This window comes from Jaculus jaculus, chromosome 11 (assembly GCF_020740685.1).
Source record: "Jaculus jaculus isolate mJacJac1 chromosome 11, mJacJac1.mat.Y.cur, whole genome shotgun sequence".
NCBI lineage: Eukaryota > Metazoa > Chordata > Mammalia > Rodentia > Dipodidae > Jaculus > Jaculus jaculus.
This window is the reverse complement of record NC_059112.1, coordinates 55,154,401-55,172,247: the sequence shown is the minus strand read 5'-3', so window position 1 is coordinate 55,172,247 and position 17,847 is coordinate 55,154,401. Positions and strand designations below refer to the sequence as shown.

General features: G+C 42.9%; 1 protein-coding gene across 4 annotated transcripts in view; it reads right to left on the bottom strand.

Annotated features, from left to right (window-relative positions):
• Pigg (phosphatidylinositol glycan anchor biosynthesis class G) overlaps nucleotides 1–17,847 on the bottom strand; it is an 89,538-nt gene that overhangs the window by 26,846 nt on the left and 44,845 nt on the right. For 3 of the 4 annotated variants that reach the window (XM_004656060.2, XM_045161819.1, XM_045161818.1), the window contains 3 exons: nucleotides 17,211–17,520; nucleotides 12,293–12,456; nucleotides 57–463 (listed from right to left, as the gene is read on the bottom strand). The exons of the other annotated variant lie outside the window; for it this stretch is intronic. In XM_004656060.2, coding sequence (XP_004656117.2) covers nucleotides 247–463; nucleotides 12,293–12,456; nucleotides 17,211–17,520 — 691 coding nt within the window. In that variant the 3' untranslated portion in view covers nucleotides 57–246. Of the gene's footprint in view, nucleotides 1–56; nucleotides 464–12,292; nucleotides 12,457–17,210; nucleotides 17,521–17,847 lie in introns of those variants that run through there. 4 annotated transcript variants of the gene reach the window in all.

Here is a 17,847-nt window from a genome sequence, read left to right as displayed (position 1 = left end):
TACAAGTTCAGAAGTTTCTGGAGTCATTGTCAACAGGGAAAATACGATACACTACATTAGGATTTTAAGGTGATCTTTTATTAAACAACTTACTAATTCAAGCAGAACTAAAGCTATCTGTCAACTTCATAGGATTCACAATGCTTTCTTTTCAGAATGATCTTGCATGTAAGTAACTCTTCAATACTCAAATCCATGATACAAACAGCAAATGACAGTGCACCAGCACCAAGAATCTGTGTCCACCTAGGACTTTGTGCGGCCGGTCTGGTCTGTGGCAGTGAACACAGCACAGAGGACAGCTGTAATGAGCAGATGCATCCCTTCATAGAGAAGCTTTGGAGAAAACACACTCCATATGAACAAGTGATAGCGCAGGGATGTCACCAGAATGATGTATGTGGCAACTGGAACAGAGCAAATCAGTGCGTAGCAGAAGCAAGCACGACTTAGTGCTGAACCACTATGAACAGAACAGAAAATGTGGATTAGTGCAGGCTACAAGAACATGTCACCCAAACCTGTCTTCTTCAAAAACAACTATGGTCATTCTTGCTTATGAACTAGAGTGTCATCTCTCTTCTCCCATGTCTAGTAATTGGACACAGTACTAACTTTCCCACAGGTTGACAAGGAAGGGTAAGACCAGATAAGTTACTAACATGCAGAAGCAATCACTTTGGTGACCAGTAAAGCAGAGAAAATGGGATTGTGAAGGGTGCAGGTTGCCCCATGAGCTCTTGTGAATGCTGCTACAACTTGATTTTACATAAAGATGACTCTGGGCTTCCCAGAAATGTCACTGTGGGCTCTCCCCACAACTTATGAAATAGTTCTAAAGAATGCCTCTTCCCAGATTATGCATAGCTATTTAAAAACTATATACATGCACTACTATATCACACATATTATAAACATTGAACAGAAAAGTCAAAAAAGAATGATATACAAATGACACTCTCTGCACTTATCTTGGCCGAAAATACTGAAGAGTCTGGTAAGTAAATTAATATTACTACTGTAAGAGCTACGCTTTGTGTTTTCAACCATTTACATAAGCATTACATAAATCTAACTTATTCCCATGAGTCCATGGTAGGATCCACTGTCCCAGCCTCTTCCTTTTCCCACCCAGACTTATCAGTCTGAAAGGGCTTGGTGGTCACCCTGCAAATCCTCAGAGGTCAGGCTTTCCAGGGCTTTAACTGAAGCCTTAGCTTTGCTACCTCACCTGGAACCCTGTGATGAGCCACACTCGTGTGTCTGTGGCCTTTCCAACATGCTCAGTCCACATTACACATCCCTGCTGCCCTAGAGCATGGTCTCTGTTGGTCATAAGGCGTCCTTCACTGACTGCACACATGCATGTGAACATCATGGGATGCATAGATGGAGTCACAGACTGCTGAAAGAAGGCAAGGTGACTGAGCCCCCACCTCAGGAGAGGAGGTTCCTGCAGTTCAGAAGTGCCTGACTTGTGAAGGCTTAGATGTGGAAGATGAGTGGCAAGTGTGCCTTGTTGGGGTGTGTGGCCAGAGGCAGAGCGGCATGTGTTTGCACTTGGGTGTGTGTACCTGTAATATGTTCTGTAAGGAACTTTCAGTCCTACTGTTAGGCAACTTCTCCAGCTGTCACTTTATTTCCTCCAAAACATCGACTTCCATGCTCACTATCCAGCGAAGGGCACAAGATTTCTTACTCTTCCAGTTAGCTGTCCTCTTCTCCACATGTCATCTCAGCCCTCTCAGCCTGGGCATCTCCCCTCCTTCTGTGGACTCCAGCTGCTCTGTCACCCTTGGCATACAATGTCTGCAGCCCTTCCCCACAGGCGGCCCCAGTATTTCCTTTGGTTTTACTGTTTCTCCCTTCTAGCCTGAGGTTCCTAAGAGCACGTTCTCATACCTGAACTATTGGTCCCTAGTCCAAAGGAGTTTTCATGTCATATCCCAGGTGACTGCAACTCACCCAGAAACTGTGAACCAAACCCTGTAAAAGGTAAGGACTCAGTACAAGCCTTGGGGATAAAGGGCTCTGGCTGTCCTCTCTGGGGAGCATAAACAGACCCTGTGGTGAGCCAGCCAGCCAGCCGCATGGGGCTTCCCTCCTCCTTATGGCAGTGGTAAGGCAGAGCTTCCACAGCACTGTCCTTAGAGCAGCAGTGGAGTGGTTTTTAGCACTGTCCATGCAGGAGACTGTGGCTCAGTTCTTCTGTATGGCCAGTGTACTTATTGCTCCTATAAGCTCAGCATCAGCTCATCTGTGTTGAGGGAGCAGGAGGCCCAAGCATTAGGCCTCATCTGACCTTCACTGATATTTTCTCTGCTATTGAGATATCATGATGGTTTTCTGACTTTACAGAACACAATGGAAACAATGAATATAACATGATGTTATAAGCTTTAAAAATGAAAGAGAAGTTGGGTATGGTAGCACCTATAATTCCACTTTCTTGGGAGGCTGAGGCAGGAGGATTACAAGTTGAAAGACTTACCAAGACCCATTCTCAAAGAAAAGAAAAGAAAGGAAAGGAAAAGAAAAGAAAGGAAAAGAAAAGAAAAAGAAGCAAAGAAAGAAAGAAAATTCCCAGGTGACAGAGATGGCTCAATGGTTAAGTGTGCTTCCTGTGCAAGCATGCGGGCTAAGACTGGCCAAGTGTGTCTATGATCCCAGTCCCACAGGAGAGCAGAGAAGACTCGAGACTCTCTGAGCCACGCAAGCCCTGAAATTAGTAAAAGGAGACTGTAGCTCAAAATAAGATCAGACAGAAGAGCAATGGAGTGGTTCATCAGATGGTCCACTACTCCAGCCTTCACAGACAAGACGCCCACCACAGGTGAGCATATAGGACTACACAATGGCACATACATGTGTATAACCACACACCACACTATACCTACCATATTACACACACATGGAAAAACAAACAAACCTACAAAAAATCCCAGCACTCAGGAGACTGACTACTGTTTGAGGCCAGCCTGAGCTATGGTGACACCCTGTTTCAAAAATACCAGAGAGGGGATGGAAGCAGGGCTGTGCTGGGGGTCATGCCCCAAGGGTAGAGCCATCCTTGGGTGGCTGCCTGGAAAAGCAAGGCCAACGCAAGAGAGGCTGGGAGCAGGGCCCAGCTGCATGCCATTGTGAGAAGGGGCTGAGCTTGAAGTGCCCAGCTCAGACTCGAGGAAAGCCAGTTAACCCCAGGTCTTACTCAGAGTTGCCCAGAGAAGCCACACTCAAAGTAAACTCTGTTCTGGCTCAAGGACACCTATCTCAATCCAGTGGACAGTCTTCAATCCCACACCCACGTTGGTCAATTTAGACCAGGATACCCAAAACAGGATATACAAGAGCTGTTATTGCTATATCCTCAGACAACTGAATTCAAGATGGGCAGACCCCAATGCAAAGCAAACAACAAACAACACCCAGCAAAGGGACTCCCACCAAGATTACCTATTCCCATAATAGAAACCTCCAATGAAAGCTTGGAGGAAGCAAAGACACAGAAGCCCACAATGAACTCTCAACAAGCATTTTTATTTTTTTAGAGAGAACAGGAGAAACAGAGAGAGAGAGAGAGAGAGAGAAACAGAGGTGCCAGGGCCTTAGCCACTTCAATCGAACTCCAGGCTCTTGTGCCAGCTAGTAGGCATGTGCGGCCTTGCGCATGCCTTACCGTTTGTGCATCTGGCTTACATGGGATCTGGAGAAAGATCAAACATGGGTCCTTAGGTTTTGGAGGTAAGTGCCTTAACTGCTAAGCCATCTCTGTAGCCCTCAACAAGCATTTTAAATGAACTTAATGAGACCATGAACAAATGGATTGTTGAAAGAGAAGAAACAGGACAAAGAGTAATCAAATATAAACTCCAAGAATGGCTGGAGGAAATAGAAAAAAATCAGCAAAAATAAATAAATAAAATTCAAAATACAAATTAAAGGTTGACTCAATGAATTGGAAGAAAGTAAGCAAAAAGAACTTAAAGGATGGATGAAGGCTGGGTGTCGTGGTGCACACCTTTAATCCCAGCACTCGGGAGGCAGAGGTAGGAGGATTGCCGTGAGTTCGAGGCCACCTTGAGACTCCATAGCGAATTCCAGGTCAGCCTGGGCTAGAGTGAGACCCTACCTCGAAAAACCAAAAAAAAAAAAAAATTAAAAATAAATAAATAAATAAAGGATGGATGAAGGAAATGGAAGATACTCAACAAGAACATCACAATAAATGTCTAAAAGAAACCAAAGAAAATTAGGAAACAGTACTCCATAGTTGGCTGAATGAAGTAAAAAACAATCAAAAAAGAGATCAACAGAAGACTAAAGGAATTTGAGGAGAAACAACAAACAAACAAGCTCATGGGCCACTGGAACAAGCTTAATGAGGACATGTCCAAATGCAAGAATGAATTCCAAGAGACAATGAAAAAGTCAAACCAAGTAAGTAAAATGAGAGGCTAGAGAGATAGCTTAAAAGTGTTTGCCTACAAAGCCTAAGGATCCATGTTTGATTCCATAGTACCCATGTAAGCCAGATGTACAAAATGGCCTTTGTGCCTGGAGTTTGTTTGCAGTGGCTAGAGGCCTTTGCATGTCCATTCTTTCTGCCTCTTTCTCTCTCTCTTACTTAAATAAATCAAAATAAGCTGGGCATAGCAGCACACGCCTTTAATCCCAGCACTTGGGAGGCAGAGGATTGCCATGAGTTCAAGTCTACCCTGAGACTATATAATGAATTCCAAATTAGCCTGGGTTAGAGTGAGATCCTACTTCAAAAACTAAACACACACACACACACACACACACACACACACACACCTAAAAATATTTAAAAAAAAGAAATTAAAATGGAATTCAAGCAAGAGATAGAAATGCTGAAGAAAAACATAACAGAAAACAGAAATGCAATAACCCTCTTAAAAGGCTCCCAAGAAAGCCTCACCAACAGAACAGACAATGTGGTGGAAAGAATTTCAGAACTCAAGGAAAAGACAGAAGAATTAGGCCGGGACTCCAAGAACATTGCCCAGTTCAAAACAGTGTGTGAACAGAACAGGAAGAAACTTTGGGACTCCTTAACAAAACCAAATATTCAGACCATAAGCATACAGGAAGAGGAAGAAATAAAAGTTAAGGGTACAGGGAATAACTTCAGCAAAATTATTGAAGAAAAATTTCCCAACCTTTCAGAAAAGAGATCAATCCAAATACAGGATGTGCAAAGGACACCAAATAGGACCAGAGAAAAGGCACCCCATGACACATAGTAACCAAAAGACTAAACATTTAAAAAAAAAAAAAAAAAAGGAGAGAGTACTAAAAGCTGTTAGGGGAAAACAGCTCATAACTTATAGAAATAAGCCCATTAAAATTACCTCAGACTTTTCTTTTTTTTTTAATTTTTTTTTTTTGGTTATTTTTATTTATTTGATAGTGACAGAGAGAGAAAGAGACAGATAGGGAGAGAAGAGAGAGAATGGGCGTGCCAGGGCCTCCAGACACTGCAAACGAACTCCAGACGCTTGTGCCCTCTTGTGCATCTGGCTAACGTGGGACCTGGGGAATCGAGCCTCGAACCGGGATCCTTAGGCTTCACAGGCAAGCGCTTAACCGCTAAGCCATCTCTCCAGCCCTACCTCAGACTTTTCAATGGAAACACTTAAAGCTAAAAGAGCTTGATGGAGTATTTCAAAAAGTAAATGACTAGCCAGGTGTGGTGGCGCACCTTTAATCCCAGTACTTGGGAGGCAGAGGTAGGTGGATTGCCATGAGTTCAAGGTCAACCTGGGATTACATAGTGAACTCCAGGTCAGCCTGGGCTAGAGTGAGACCCTACCTTGAAAAGACAGAAAAGACAGAAAGAAAGAAAGTAAATGACCATGGCTGACAATCCAAACTACTATACCTAGCAAAACTGTCCCTCATAATAGAAGGTGAAAGAAAAACTTATAAACCAGCTGTATTACATGAGCACTAAGCCAGCCCTACAGAGAATAATACTGCATGCACTACTCCACATTCAGGAAATGAACCAACAGACATGAAAGGAGAATAAGAAACAATCGGAACTAGATTAGTCATGAGAGCATACAAAGACCAAGACAACACCAAATTCCACAAAACCATCAACATGACAGGGATTAACTCATACTTCATAATTGCAACTTTGAACATAAATGGCCTCAATTCCCCAGTCAAGAGACAAAGGATAACAGGCTAGATCGGGAAGTTGGATCCATCCATTTTCTGTCTATAAGAACTCAACCTTTCAATTAAAGATACACACCTCCTTAGAGTGAAAGGAGGGAAAAAGATTTTCCACACAAATGGAATCACAAAACAAGCAGGAGTACGTATACTTATTTTGGACAAAACTGGCTTTAAACCAAAAGTAATCAAGGAATAAGAAGGCCACTTCATACTCATTAAAGGAACAATTCAACAAGAAGTTATTATAATCATAAACTTACATGCACCAAACACAGGAGCACCAACTTTTATAAAACACAATGTACTAATTACTAATAAAACAGATGCAAATTCCACACAATAAAAGTAGGAGACTTTAATACCCCACTATCAATAGATAGATCAGGTAAGCAGAAAATAGAGAAATAATGGAGCTAAACAATGCCATAGAATAAATGGACTGAACAGATATCTGCAGAACATTTCACCCTAATTCTACTGAATACACATTCTTCTCAGCAGCTCATGGAACCTTCTCCAAAATCAACCCTATATTAGGGCATAAAGCATGTTTCCACAAATTCAGAAAAGCTGACATAATCCCTGCATCATATCCTACCACAATTCATTAAAACTAGAAATCAATGACAACAGTAACAACAGAAAACACAACTCCTGGAGACTGAACAACTCATTATTAAACAATGAATGAGTTGTTGAAGAAATTAGAAAGGAAATCCATAAATTTATCAAACTGAATGTCATACCAAACTTATGGGACACAATGAAGGCAGTTTTAAGAGGGAAGTTCATAGCACTAAATGCCTCCATTACAAAAACAGAAATCTCAAATAAACAACTTAAACATGCATTTGAATGTACTGGAAAGGCAAGAAAAGTCTAAGCCCAAAAGGACTAGATGGAAAGAAATTATTAGTATGAAAACAGAAATCAACAAACTGGAAATAAATAAAACAAAAAGACTGATGAAATTAAGAGCTGGTTCTTCCAAACAAATAAACAAGGTTGAAGCCAGGTATGGTGGCACACACCTTTAATCCCAGCACTTGGGAGGCAGAGGTAGGAGGACCACCATGAGTTCAAGGCCACCCTGAGTCTACATAGTGAATTCCAGGTCAGCCTGAACTAGAACGAGACCCTACCTTTAAAAAAACAAACCAAACCAAACCAAAGAAACAAACAAACAAACAAAACCCAAATAATTCCAACAACCAAACCAACCAACCAACCAACCAACCAACCAACCAACCAACCAACCAACCAAACAAACAAACAGAAAGACCAAGGTTGATAAACCACTGGCCAGTTTATCCAAAAAAAAAAAAAAAAAAAAAAAAACCAAAAAAAACCCCAGCAAGGTTAGAAATGAAATTGGAAGAAACATCAGGAGATATTTTAAAAACTTGTATTCTGGGGCTGGAAAGATGGCTTAGCGGTTAAGGCACAGGTTTGATTCCCCAGGGCCCATGTAAGCCAGGTGTACAAGATGACGCATGCATCTGGAGTTTGTTTGCAGTGGCTGGATGTCCTGTGTGCCCATTCTCTCTCTGTCTGCCTCTTTCTCTCTCAAGTAAATAAATAAAATTAAAAATATATTAAAAAAAATAAAAAAATCTTGCATTCCCCAAAATTGGAAAACCTGGTAGAAAAGGATAATTTCCTTGACTCTTATCACCTTCCCAAAATGAATCCAGAACAGACAGACAGCCTAAGCAAACCTATTACTTCCAAAAAAAAGTTATTAAAAATCTCCCAAAAACAACAACAAAAAAAGTGCAGGCCTACATAGTTTCACCACTGAGTTCTACCATACCTTCATTCAAGAACTAAAGCCACTTCTCAAACCACTTTGCACAAATGAAAATGAGGGAATGCTCCCAAACTTTTTCTATGAAGCCAGAGTCACTCTAAAACCTAAACCAACAGAACCCCCCCCCACCCAAATAGAACATTGTAGACTGATAACCTAATGAACTTAGATGCAAAAATGCTGATTAAAATCCTTGTAAACTGAATCCAAGAACACATCAAAAGCATCATCCACCTCGATAAAGTAGGTTTCAACCCAGGTTCAACATATGGAAATTGATTAATATAATTCACCACATAAATAAATGTAAACACAAGAGTCACCTGATTATTTTAATAGATGCAGAAAAGGTCTTTGACAAAGTACAGCACTCCTTCATGATCAAAACACTGGAGACTTGATATGGAGGGACTATATCTCAACATAAAGACTATTCATAAAACCCATTCATAAAACACCTGTGGTAGTTTGAATTGATAGCCCCCAATATATTCAGTGTTTTATTACCTTGTAGTTTGGATCTGCAGCCACCTGGCTGGAGGCAGGGTTACTGGGTGGATCTTAGGGTCCAGCCCTAAGGTATGGTGGGTGTGAGATTCCAATATATATTTGATATTAGTCAAAAGGACGAGAAGCAATGAGATTCCAACCTAAAGATATGCAAAGTGTGTCTAGCTAGAGTTCTGGAAGTGTGCTGTGGAGTGTGGCCTTTGGCTTATGTTTTTCTCTCTGTGTTTGGTCCTATGACAGCTGGTCAGCTTCTTCTACCATTATGGAACTTTCCCTGGACCTGTAAGCTTCAATAAATCCCTCCCTACCATAACTATGCCTGCTCTGGAAGTTCATTTCAGCAAACCTAAAGCTGTCTGCTACAGAAGTTGGTACCAGGAGTGGGGTGAAATGAACCTGAGCATATGGATGTTGGCCTTTTGGAACTTTTGATTTGGAGCAATGTGCATGGACTTGGTGCTTGCAACTGAAGATGCCTTCTGGAGTGGTAAGCCAAGTTTTATGAACTATTCTTGTGAGAGTTTGAAAATGCTGAGTGCAGAGAGTACTGAACTTCAAGGCTTAGCTTATAAGCTAAGGGGAAGGAAAGACTGCAGAGGACTTTGTTGGAAATGGGCTACTAGCATAAGGGCTGACTGCATTCTGCTGCTCAGGCCCAGAGAGTGTGATCAAGGTTAAATTTTGTAATGTACTGATGTGCTTGGCTAAAGATAATGGACTGAGAGATTTAAGATTTCAAGTTGGAAAACCTCAAACAAGTTAAAATTACAGGCACTGAGACTGTCTTTAGGTTGCTGGAGCTGCTGTTGTCTAGCACATTAGCAATCTTAAGAAAGATGGCCCAACTGCTTTACATTAAAACAATATAGAGGATGCCTAAGGAAAGACTATGGTAGAAATGCAAACTCTTTGGGAAAGAGTTGAGAGGAGAAGGAATCTGCTTTTCAAGGTTACAATTTTTTTCATTTCTCAATGAAGAATCTGGCTGTGTCCTGCACATGTGGTATTAGTTTTGGAAACATGAAAAATGCATGGAGTGGCCACGAAGTGAACACTGTTCCAGAAGCCGCTGCTGAGATGCAGCATGAGGCAGGACTGGAAGAGCCTTTGAAAGATGGATGGTAGTTTGCATGGAGACCTGAAGACGTTTTGGATATACCAGGACTGTGCAAGAACTACCACGGAGTGCACTGTTGCCTGGGATGGAAGATTTGCCCAGCTGGAGGGGTGGAAATTAATAACCTAGAGACTGTCAGTCTCTGGTTATACTGGTCTTAAACTGTAGAAGTTAGATGATTGCTTAGTGGTGGTTGAGTTTGCATTGCTTTAGTCTCTCCTTGCTATGCATTATACCAGTTGAAAATGTTTACTCTATGCCTTTATATGTTGAAGGTATATAACTTGTTTGATTTTACAGGACTCACAGATAAGAGACAATCTTAAATCTCAGATGAGACTTGGGACTTTGGAACTGTCTTAAGTTGGTAAAGACTGTGGGGACCTTTGAAATTTGAATACAAATTACAATGTGTGATGGTTCTGAATCTACTGGGGGCCAGGGGCAGAATATGGTAGTTTGAATAGATGGCCTCCAATATATTCAGTGTTTTATTAGCTTGTAGTTTGGATTTGCAGCCACCTGGCTGGAGGCAGTGTCATTGGGTGGATCTTAGGGTTGGTCCAGCTCTAAGGTGTGGTGGTGGGTATGAGATTCCAATCTAAAGATGTACAAAGTGTGTCTAGCTAGAGTTCCAAAAGTGTGCTATATAGTGAGGCTTTTGGTTTGTGTTTTTTTTCCCTCTGTGTTTGGTCCTGTAAAATCAGGCCAGCTTCTTCTGCCATTATGGAACTTCCCCTGGATTTGTAAGCTTTGCAGGCAAATGTCTTAACCGCTATGGCTTCTTGCTCTAAAGACCAGCTTGAGTGCCTTGCGTAGCTAACACCACTGCTTACCTTCACCTGACAGAAATGAGGAACTGAACTAGCCAGTCATTCAAGCCCTGGGCCTGTTGAGTTCAGTGCATCTGAACACCTCTAGGAGGCTAGATAATCAAGTATAAGGTCCAGAAGAGAGTCTGGGTCACAGATATAAACTCTGGGAACTCAGAGCTAGTCTGGGGAGTAAAAGTGGATGGAACCTGGGGTATGAGTAGAACAAACCTCAAAGGAATCCACAAAGCAAAGCTAGAGGAGCAGAGCCACAGATGCCGCTGGTAAAAGTTACCAAGGGAAGAGTCCTTGAGTAAGCTGGGTCTTCTGTCACTTTTACTCAGCTGTCAGCTCTTTCCAGGGTCCTCTCCCTGGATTTCCAGGAAGACTTCTGGGGGCTAAGATTTCATGGTTTTGTCTTCTTGTCTTCAGAGGGGAAGTGTACAGTCTGCAGGATATAGAGGGCAGCAAATTCCTGACCGCTAACTCATCTTTCCAGCCCCCAGAAAAGTCTCGAGAGGTCAGTCCTGGGCTGCAGGTCACCACAGCAAGAGCCATGCTCCTTTATTTCTTAAAAGTATTTAAATTAATTAATTAATTCAAGAGAGAGAAGGAGGGAGGAGGGAGGGAGAGAGAATGGGCGCACCAGAGCCTCTAGCCACTACAAATGAACTCTAGATGCACGCACCACCTTGTGCATCTGGTTTACATGGGTACTGGGGACTCAAACCCGGGTCCTCTTGGCTTTGCTGGCAAGCATCTTAACCACTAAGTCATCTTTTCAGTCCCACCTCATCTCTGAGCCCAGGATGGAGGACATGTTGGAACTTGGGACTATGGTCATAGAGAAACATACGTGAAGTTCTGTCAGGCACAGTGGTATAGTAGCTTTCTGTGGTTTAGGTATATAAGTACACGGGAATATGGCTGGCAAGGGCACTTAGGAGGTCTTTTATTCAGGAGGAATAATACAAGGCAATGACTACAGAAGCAGCAAAAGCGATAGTAGGGTACTGCAGAAAAGATAGGCAAGGAAGAGCTGGGGCATGCAGGGCAGGCCTGGAGGGTTACACCTGACTGAGTCACAGCACTGCAGAGCACCAAGGGAGGAGTCCTTGAGTAAGCTAGGTCTCCATTCTACTCAGCTGTCAGCTCCTTCTAGGGTCCTCTCCGTGGATCTCCAGAAAGGTTTCTGGGGGCTAAGATTCCAAGGTTTTTGTCTTCTTGTCCTTGGAGGGGAACAATGAGCACAGAAACATCATGTGGCTCAGAGGTAAGGTTGGGGCTGTCTGGTCCTAGCTCCCACTTTCCTGCCTGTGATTAGAAGAGTGGCGCTTGCTGTGGTGACCAGCAGCCCAGTGCTGACCTCTCTTGGGAGGCTTCTCCTGCTGACCTCAATAACCTGCAGACTACATACCTTTGCCTCCACCAATGACACTAGTGGTTCTGCTCCTCTTCTTACTTTGTCCTTCATAGGTTTGTCCTTCTTCTTCTTTTTGGTTTTTCAAGGCAGGGTCTCACTTTACTCCAGGCTTACCTGGATTTCACTATGTAGTCTTAGGGTGGCCTCAAACTCACAGTGATCCTCCTACCTCTGCCTCCAGCGTACTGGGATTAAAGCCATGTGCCACCACGCCCAGCTTGGGTTTGTCCTTGTGTGGTCTAAACAGACAGACCTGAATCTAGTGCACACAGCCCCTCAGATCTGAACTGTGTTTCATATGTAAGGTTAAGAAAATTTATGAAAAGCCTATCTGATGCAGAATAAGATGATTACTCTTTAAAACAAGCAATCTGACATCACATTTGTACTGAAAGACAAAGAAAGGGCCTCACCTGCTTGCTTCTGAGCTCAGGAAATGTACAAGGTGACTGGCCCAGAGGACTGGCCCCACATATGTCCCAAACACTGTCAGGAATGTGGCTGGAACTTCCATGTAGGCGTCTAAGCCTATGAAACCTGCTGAGATGTCAATGGTGGCAATGTTGTTGGAGTTACCCTGGAACAAAGGAGAACAGGGATGATGCTGGCCTTGCAGCATATGGCACCAACCACCCATGATGGTATGAAACACACATAGGGCCAGGATGGATACATGATTACAGGAGCAAGAAGTTCTGATCACAGCCAGCTACCTGGCCACTATGCAGGTCACTGAGTTGGTCTGCCATAACACACCAGGCATAGGAGGAGCAAAAGAACTGACATGTATAGAAATAGCCCTGCTGGAGCTGGAGAGATGACTCAGCAGTTAAGACATTTGCCGGTGAAGCCTAAGGACCCAGGTTTGATTCCCCAGTACCAACGTGAATCCAGATGCACAAGGTGGTGCACGTATCTGAAGTTCATTTGCAGTGACTAGAGGCCCTGATGTGCCCATTCTCTCTCTATATCTATCTGCCTCTCGCTCAATAAGTAAATAAATAAAAATAACAAAAGAAATATCCCTGTTGAAGAATCTTGCACAAGCCAATGTATTGACTAATCACAGCAAGCTCACACTCTCCTCCAGATGTATTGATTGCACTCAAGACAAAATGTAGGACCACTCCTTAAGAACTTCTGCCTGAAGGTGGGAGTACTTGGTTTTGGGAAACCCACAGAGCAGATCCTCTGGGAGCTGCTATAGTTACTTGACAGTGGATGGGCCAGCTGCTGGAGGATTTGTAACTGCTGAAGATCTACTTCTCTAATGCTTCCACAAGTCAGATTGGCTATAGCTCAGATCTGGCTAAGTAATGGAATGTGGGATGAGAGGCTCACCCTACGTGTGAATGAAGGGGTTCTGGATTGCAAAAAAGCCACAGGTGCTACGTGTTGCTGAAGTTTGACTCAAAACAGGCCCTAGCCACCCTCTTCCTGTTTTGGGTCCTTTTCTCAAGGGCCAGATCTTTGTTGAATAGCCTCTGACTAATCCCTACTACCTAGATAGGCACCCCACCAGAGTGTCAGTCACCAATTTCTTGTAAGTACACAGTGACACATATGCCTATGTATGTATCACATGCTGCCCCATGCTTGTTTCATCTCTAGTACTGTGGAACCTGGGCTCCAGAAGCTGTCTCCTCACTCAGCCAGCCCAGGGCAAAACCACTTAGCAGCAGAGTACAACTCCTTACTCCTGCACAGCCTTGGAGAAGGGCACTAGGGAAACTAAGGCATCAGCAAACACCTGCCAGAGGCTACTTGGTTCCAAGTAATACATCAATGTACAAGCTACATTCTGCTAATGAACCACATCCCATGTGTTCTGTGAGTGCTGAGTCCAGTGGAGGCTCAGACAGTCCATGAGGAGGAAGACCAGAGAAGATAGGGTGGGGTGGGCCAGCGAGAGCTACAGCAGGTGGAGCCCCAGTCTTGGTCTGATCACACCACAGAAGGATTTATGCACTTTTCTTTTTTTTTTGGGGGGGGGAGTGGTTTATTTGGGCTTACAGACTCCAGGGGAAGCTCCATGATGGCAGGGGGGAACGATGGCATGAGCAGAGGGCGGACATCATGCCCTGGCCAACATAAAGTGGATAATAGCAACAGGAGAGTGTGCCAAACACTGGCAAGGGGAAACGGGTTATAAAACCCATAAGCCCGCCCCCAACAATACACTGCCTCAGGAGGTACAGTTCCCAAATCTCCATCAGCTGGGAATCTAGCAATCGGAACACCTAAGTTTATGGGGGGCACCTGAATCAAACTACCACATTCCGCCCCTGGCCCCCATAGGCTGATAACCATCCATGATGTAAAATGCAGTGCATTCAGTCCATCTTTAAAAGTTATGCACATTTCTAACTTAACCACTCTCAGGCTTTAGGGTCAAAAACAAGGCAAGTCATGCAACTTTGAGCTGCTCAACTGGTAAGGCTGGGAGCACAGGAAACCGAGAATGAAAGAGGGGAACAGAGAAGAGGCTAACCTATTAGGACTAGAGCCAGATATGCCTTCAGGACTAGACAGAGAAGGGGAAGAAGCAAATGTACACAGAAGCGATAGAGACAAGATGTTCCAAGATGGTTGCTGCTCAGCCACGGAGTGGGACTGGGGATGCCAGGCGCAACACTTGTCTAGGTATCCTCCCACTCATCAAAACCAAGGCAGAGTCAGGAGTGGTGGTACACACTTTCAATCCCAGTACTTGGGAGGCAGAGGTAGGAGGATCACTGTGAGTCTGAGGCCAGCCTAAAACTACAGAGTAAGTTTCAGGTCAGCCCGGGCTAAAGTGAGACCCTACTTTGAAAAAAAAAAAAAAAAAAAAAAAAACTAAACTAAAAACAAAACAGCCCTTCCCCGCAAAATACAGGCTTGGATTATCCTGTGATTGGTCTTTACACACTGGGAGGAAGTCCTACAATTCTCCAGGCCCTGGGGAACTAATGACCATGTGGAGGTACCAAAGAGTCCTCAGTGTGGATTGCCCTAATACCAGGGACAAAGTATGCAAAAGCACAATGACCACATTCACAAAGCAAAGAGCATAGACTGATCTTTCCTTAACTGCTTATTATAATCAATCCTTGACTCATTCTTCGATTTTCTCATGCAGCCATGCACACACTGAGCATGCCTTTCTTAAATGACTAGCTGGATTTTTTCTTATAAATACATGAGATTTAAGAATATATCACTGCTGAATGTAATGGCACATGCCTAGGGAGACTGAGGTAGGAGGATCATCATGAGTTCAAGGCCAGCCAGGCAACAGAGTAAGTTCCAGAGCAGCCTGGGCTAGAATGAGACCCTCCCTCAAACAAACAGGTTGGGTGTGGTAGAGCACACCTTTAATCCAAGCACTTGGAAGGCAGAGGTAGGAGGATTGCAGTGAGTTCCAGGCCACCCTGAGACTAAATAGTGAATTCCAGGTCAGCCTGAGTTAGAACAAGACACTACCTCGAAAACCAAAAGAAAACAAACACCCAATAGCCCAGGAAATTAAATAATCATTCAACCAATGTGATCTCATGAAGCACAAAAGCTTTTGTACAAACATACCATAAGCAGAGCCAATAGATTACCCACTGAATGGGAGAAAATGTTCTTAGACAGCTATTCCAGTGAGAGAAGCCTAATATTTAGAATCTACAAAGAACTCAAAGGAATTAAACAATAAAAAAAATCAAACAACCCACTCCAAAAGTCGGGCAGAGATCTGAATAGGGAGTTCTTAGAGGAAGAATTACAAATGGCTAACATACACTTAAGAAAATGTTTGACATCCCTAACCATTAGGGAAATGCAAATTAAAACAACCATGAGATTCCACCTTACTCTAGTAAGGATAGCAATCATTAAAAAGAGTGGCAATCATTTAAAAAAAAAAAAATCTAACAATGGGGCTCAGGAAATGGCTTAGTGATTAAGGCGTTTGCCTGTGAAGCCTAAGGACCCTGGTTCAATTACCTAGGACCCAGGTAAGGCAGAGCAAAAGGGGGCGCACACGTCTGGAGTTCATTTTCAGTGGCTGGAGGCCCTGGCGCACCTATTTTCTCTTTCTCTCTGCCTCTTCCTCTCTTTCTCGCTCTCTCAAAATGATAAATAAAATATTTTTAAAAATCTAACAATGACAAATGTTGGCAAGGATGTAGGGAAAGAGGAACCCTCATCCACTGTTGGTGGGAATGTAAACTTGTACGACCACTATGGAAATCAATTTAGAGATTCCTGAAAGGGATGAACAAAGAGCTACCAACAGACTTAGGTATTTTCTTACTGGGCATTTATACTAAATGTTCCTTGCATCAATACAGAGACAAAAAATGACCAACAATGGTCTGAGCAACCAAAGATCTAAGCTACTCAGAGGCAAACACTGACATGATGTACATGCTAGTACAATAGTGGCACACAGCCTCAGTGGGTAACCAATAGCTTTCTGATTAGCTAAGAGATCCGCTCAGTGTATACTTGGAAGTGGGAACCAGATCAGAATCCTATGGAGACAAAGATTATGTTCTCCAATGTCAAGCTCTCACTAGTCTTTGTCTAAAAGAGGGATTACATACATCAAATTCTCCCTAAATTAACAATGCTTATCCCATTTAAACTATGCTGACTTCACTCTACATTGGAGAATCTGTTCTTCTTTTTTCAGAAGGTAGTAAGACTGGAGGAGATAAACTACCCTTCACACTTCAGCCAAGCCACAGCTAAATCCATAGAGGAATGGGGAGATAAAATAGAGTGCTGCTTCCATGATGTTCCTGATAATCAGCGGCAGGGTATAGGAGACAAACCCTGAGGATACTCAACACCTACCAAAGTAGAGATCAAGAGCTTCTAAAAGCTTATCACTGAAGGAGATGTAAAACTACCCCACCATGTCTCAGGGAATTTTGTGAAAGAGGGGGCAGAAAGATTGTAAGAGCCACAAGTTGAGACACCATGCCCAGAGGCATTTCCTTCCCCCAAAATAACTGACTGCTGCTCTCACAATGCATAAAGTACAATTCCATGGGGGAATACCTGCAACCCCACTGAGAAGTGTTCCCAACAGAATGGGAGCAGGGATGAGGGAAAAGGTGACACCAACACATGATGTAGCCATATGAAACATCCTGTTAATAATAATAATAATAAACATTAAAAAACCCCAAAAGACCAAAAAGCTCCTATACAGAATAAGTCATCATATATACAGTTCTTTCACTGAACAAATAAAATATTCTTATGAATAAAAGATTCATATGAATCTTTCTCAAAGAAAAATTATAAGAGACATGAAAAAGTAACAGTCTTCTACTAATAATAATGAAAACCTACCTGGAAATAGAAGAATGCTTGACCGAACCAATAATGCATTACAGTGATCTCAGCTGCATCATGTCTCAGGGGCTTCCAGATGAACTTAGTCATTATCATCTGAATCAAGAGACTAAATGCTAACACTGGAAGATTGTGTGGTCTCAAGAGCAATGCTGCCAGAAGAACTAATCCACTATAGATCTCCCACAAACCTACAGTCTTGGTTTTGAAGTCTGCAGCAATGACTTGGGATTTAAGCAAGGCTTTGGTGCCCGTGAACAGAATGCCCAGGACAAAGACATAAACAAAACGAGCTTCAACAATACCCCTAAAAAAAAAAAAAAAAAAAAGCAAAACAAGTTAGATTCATTTGTACCAGATGGAATAATTCAAATGTATATTGTTCCTATTAAAAACACACAGTTAGGGCCAGAGAGATGGCTCAGCAGTTAAAGACACTTGATTTCAAACCCTGAAGGCCTGGGTTTGATTCCTCAGTACCTGCGTAAAGCCACATGCACAAAGTGGTGCATGTGTCTGGAGTTTGCAGTGGCACTGGGCCCTGACACTCTCATTTTCTCTCTCTCCTTGCAACTAAATAAATAAAATTATATAAAAAAATACAAGTCTAGGGCTGGACAGATGGCTCAGAGGT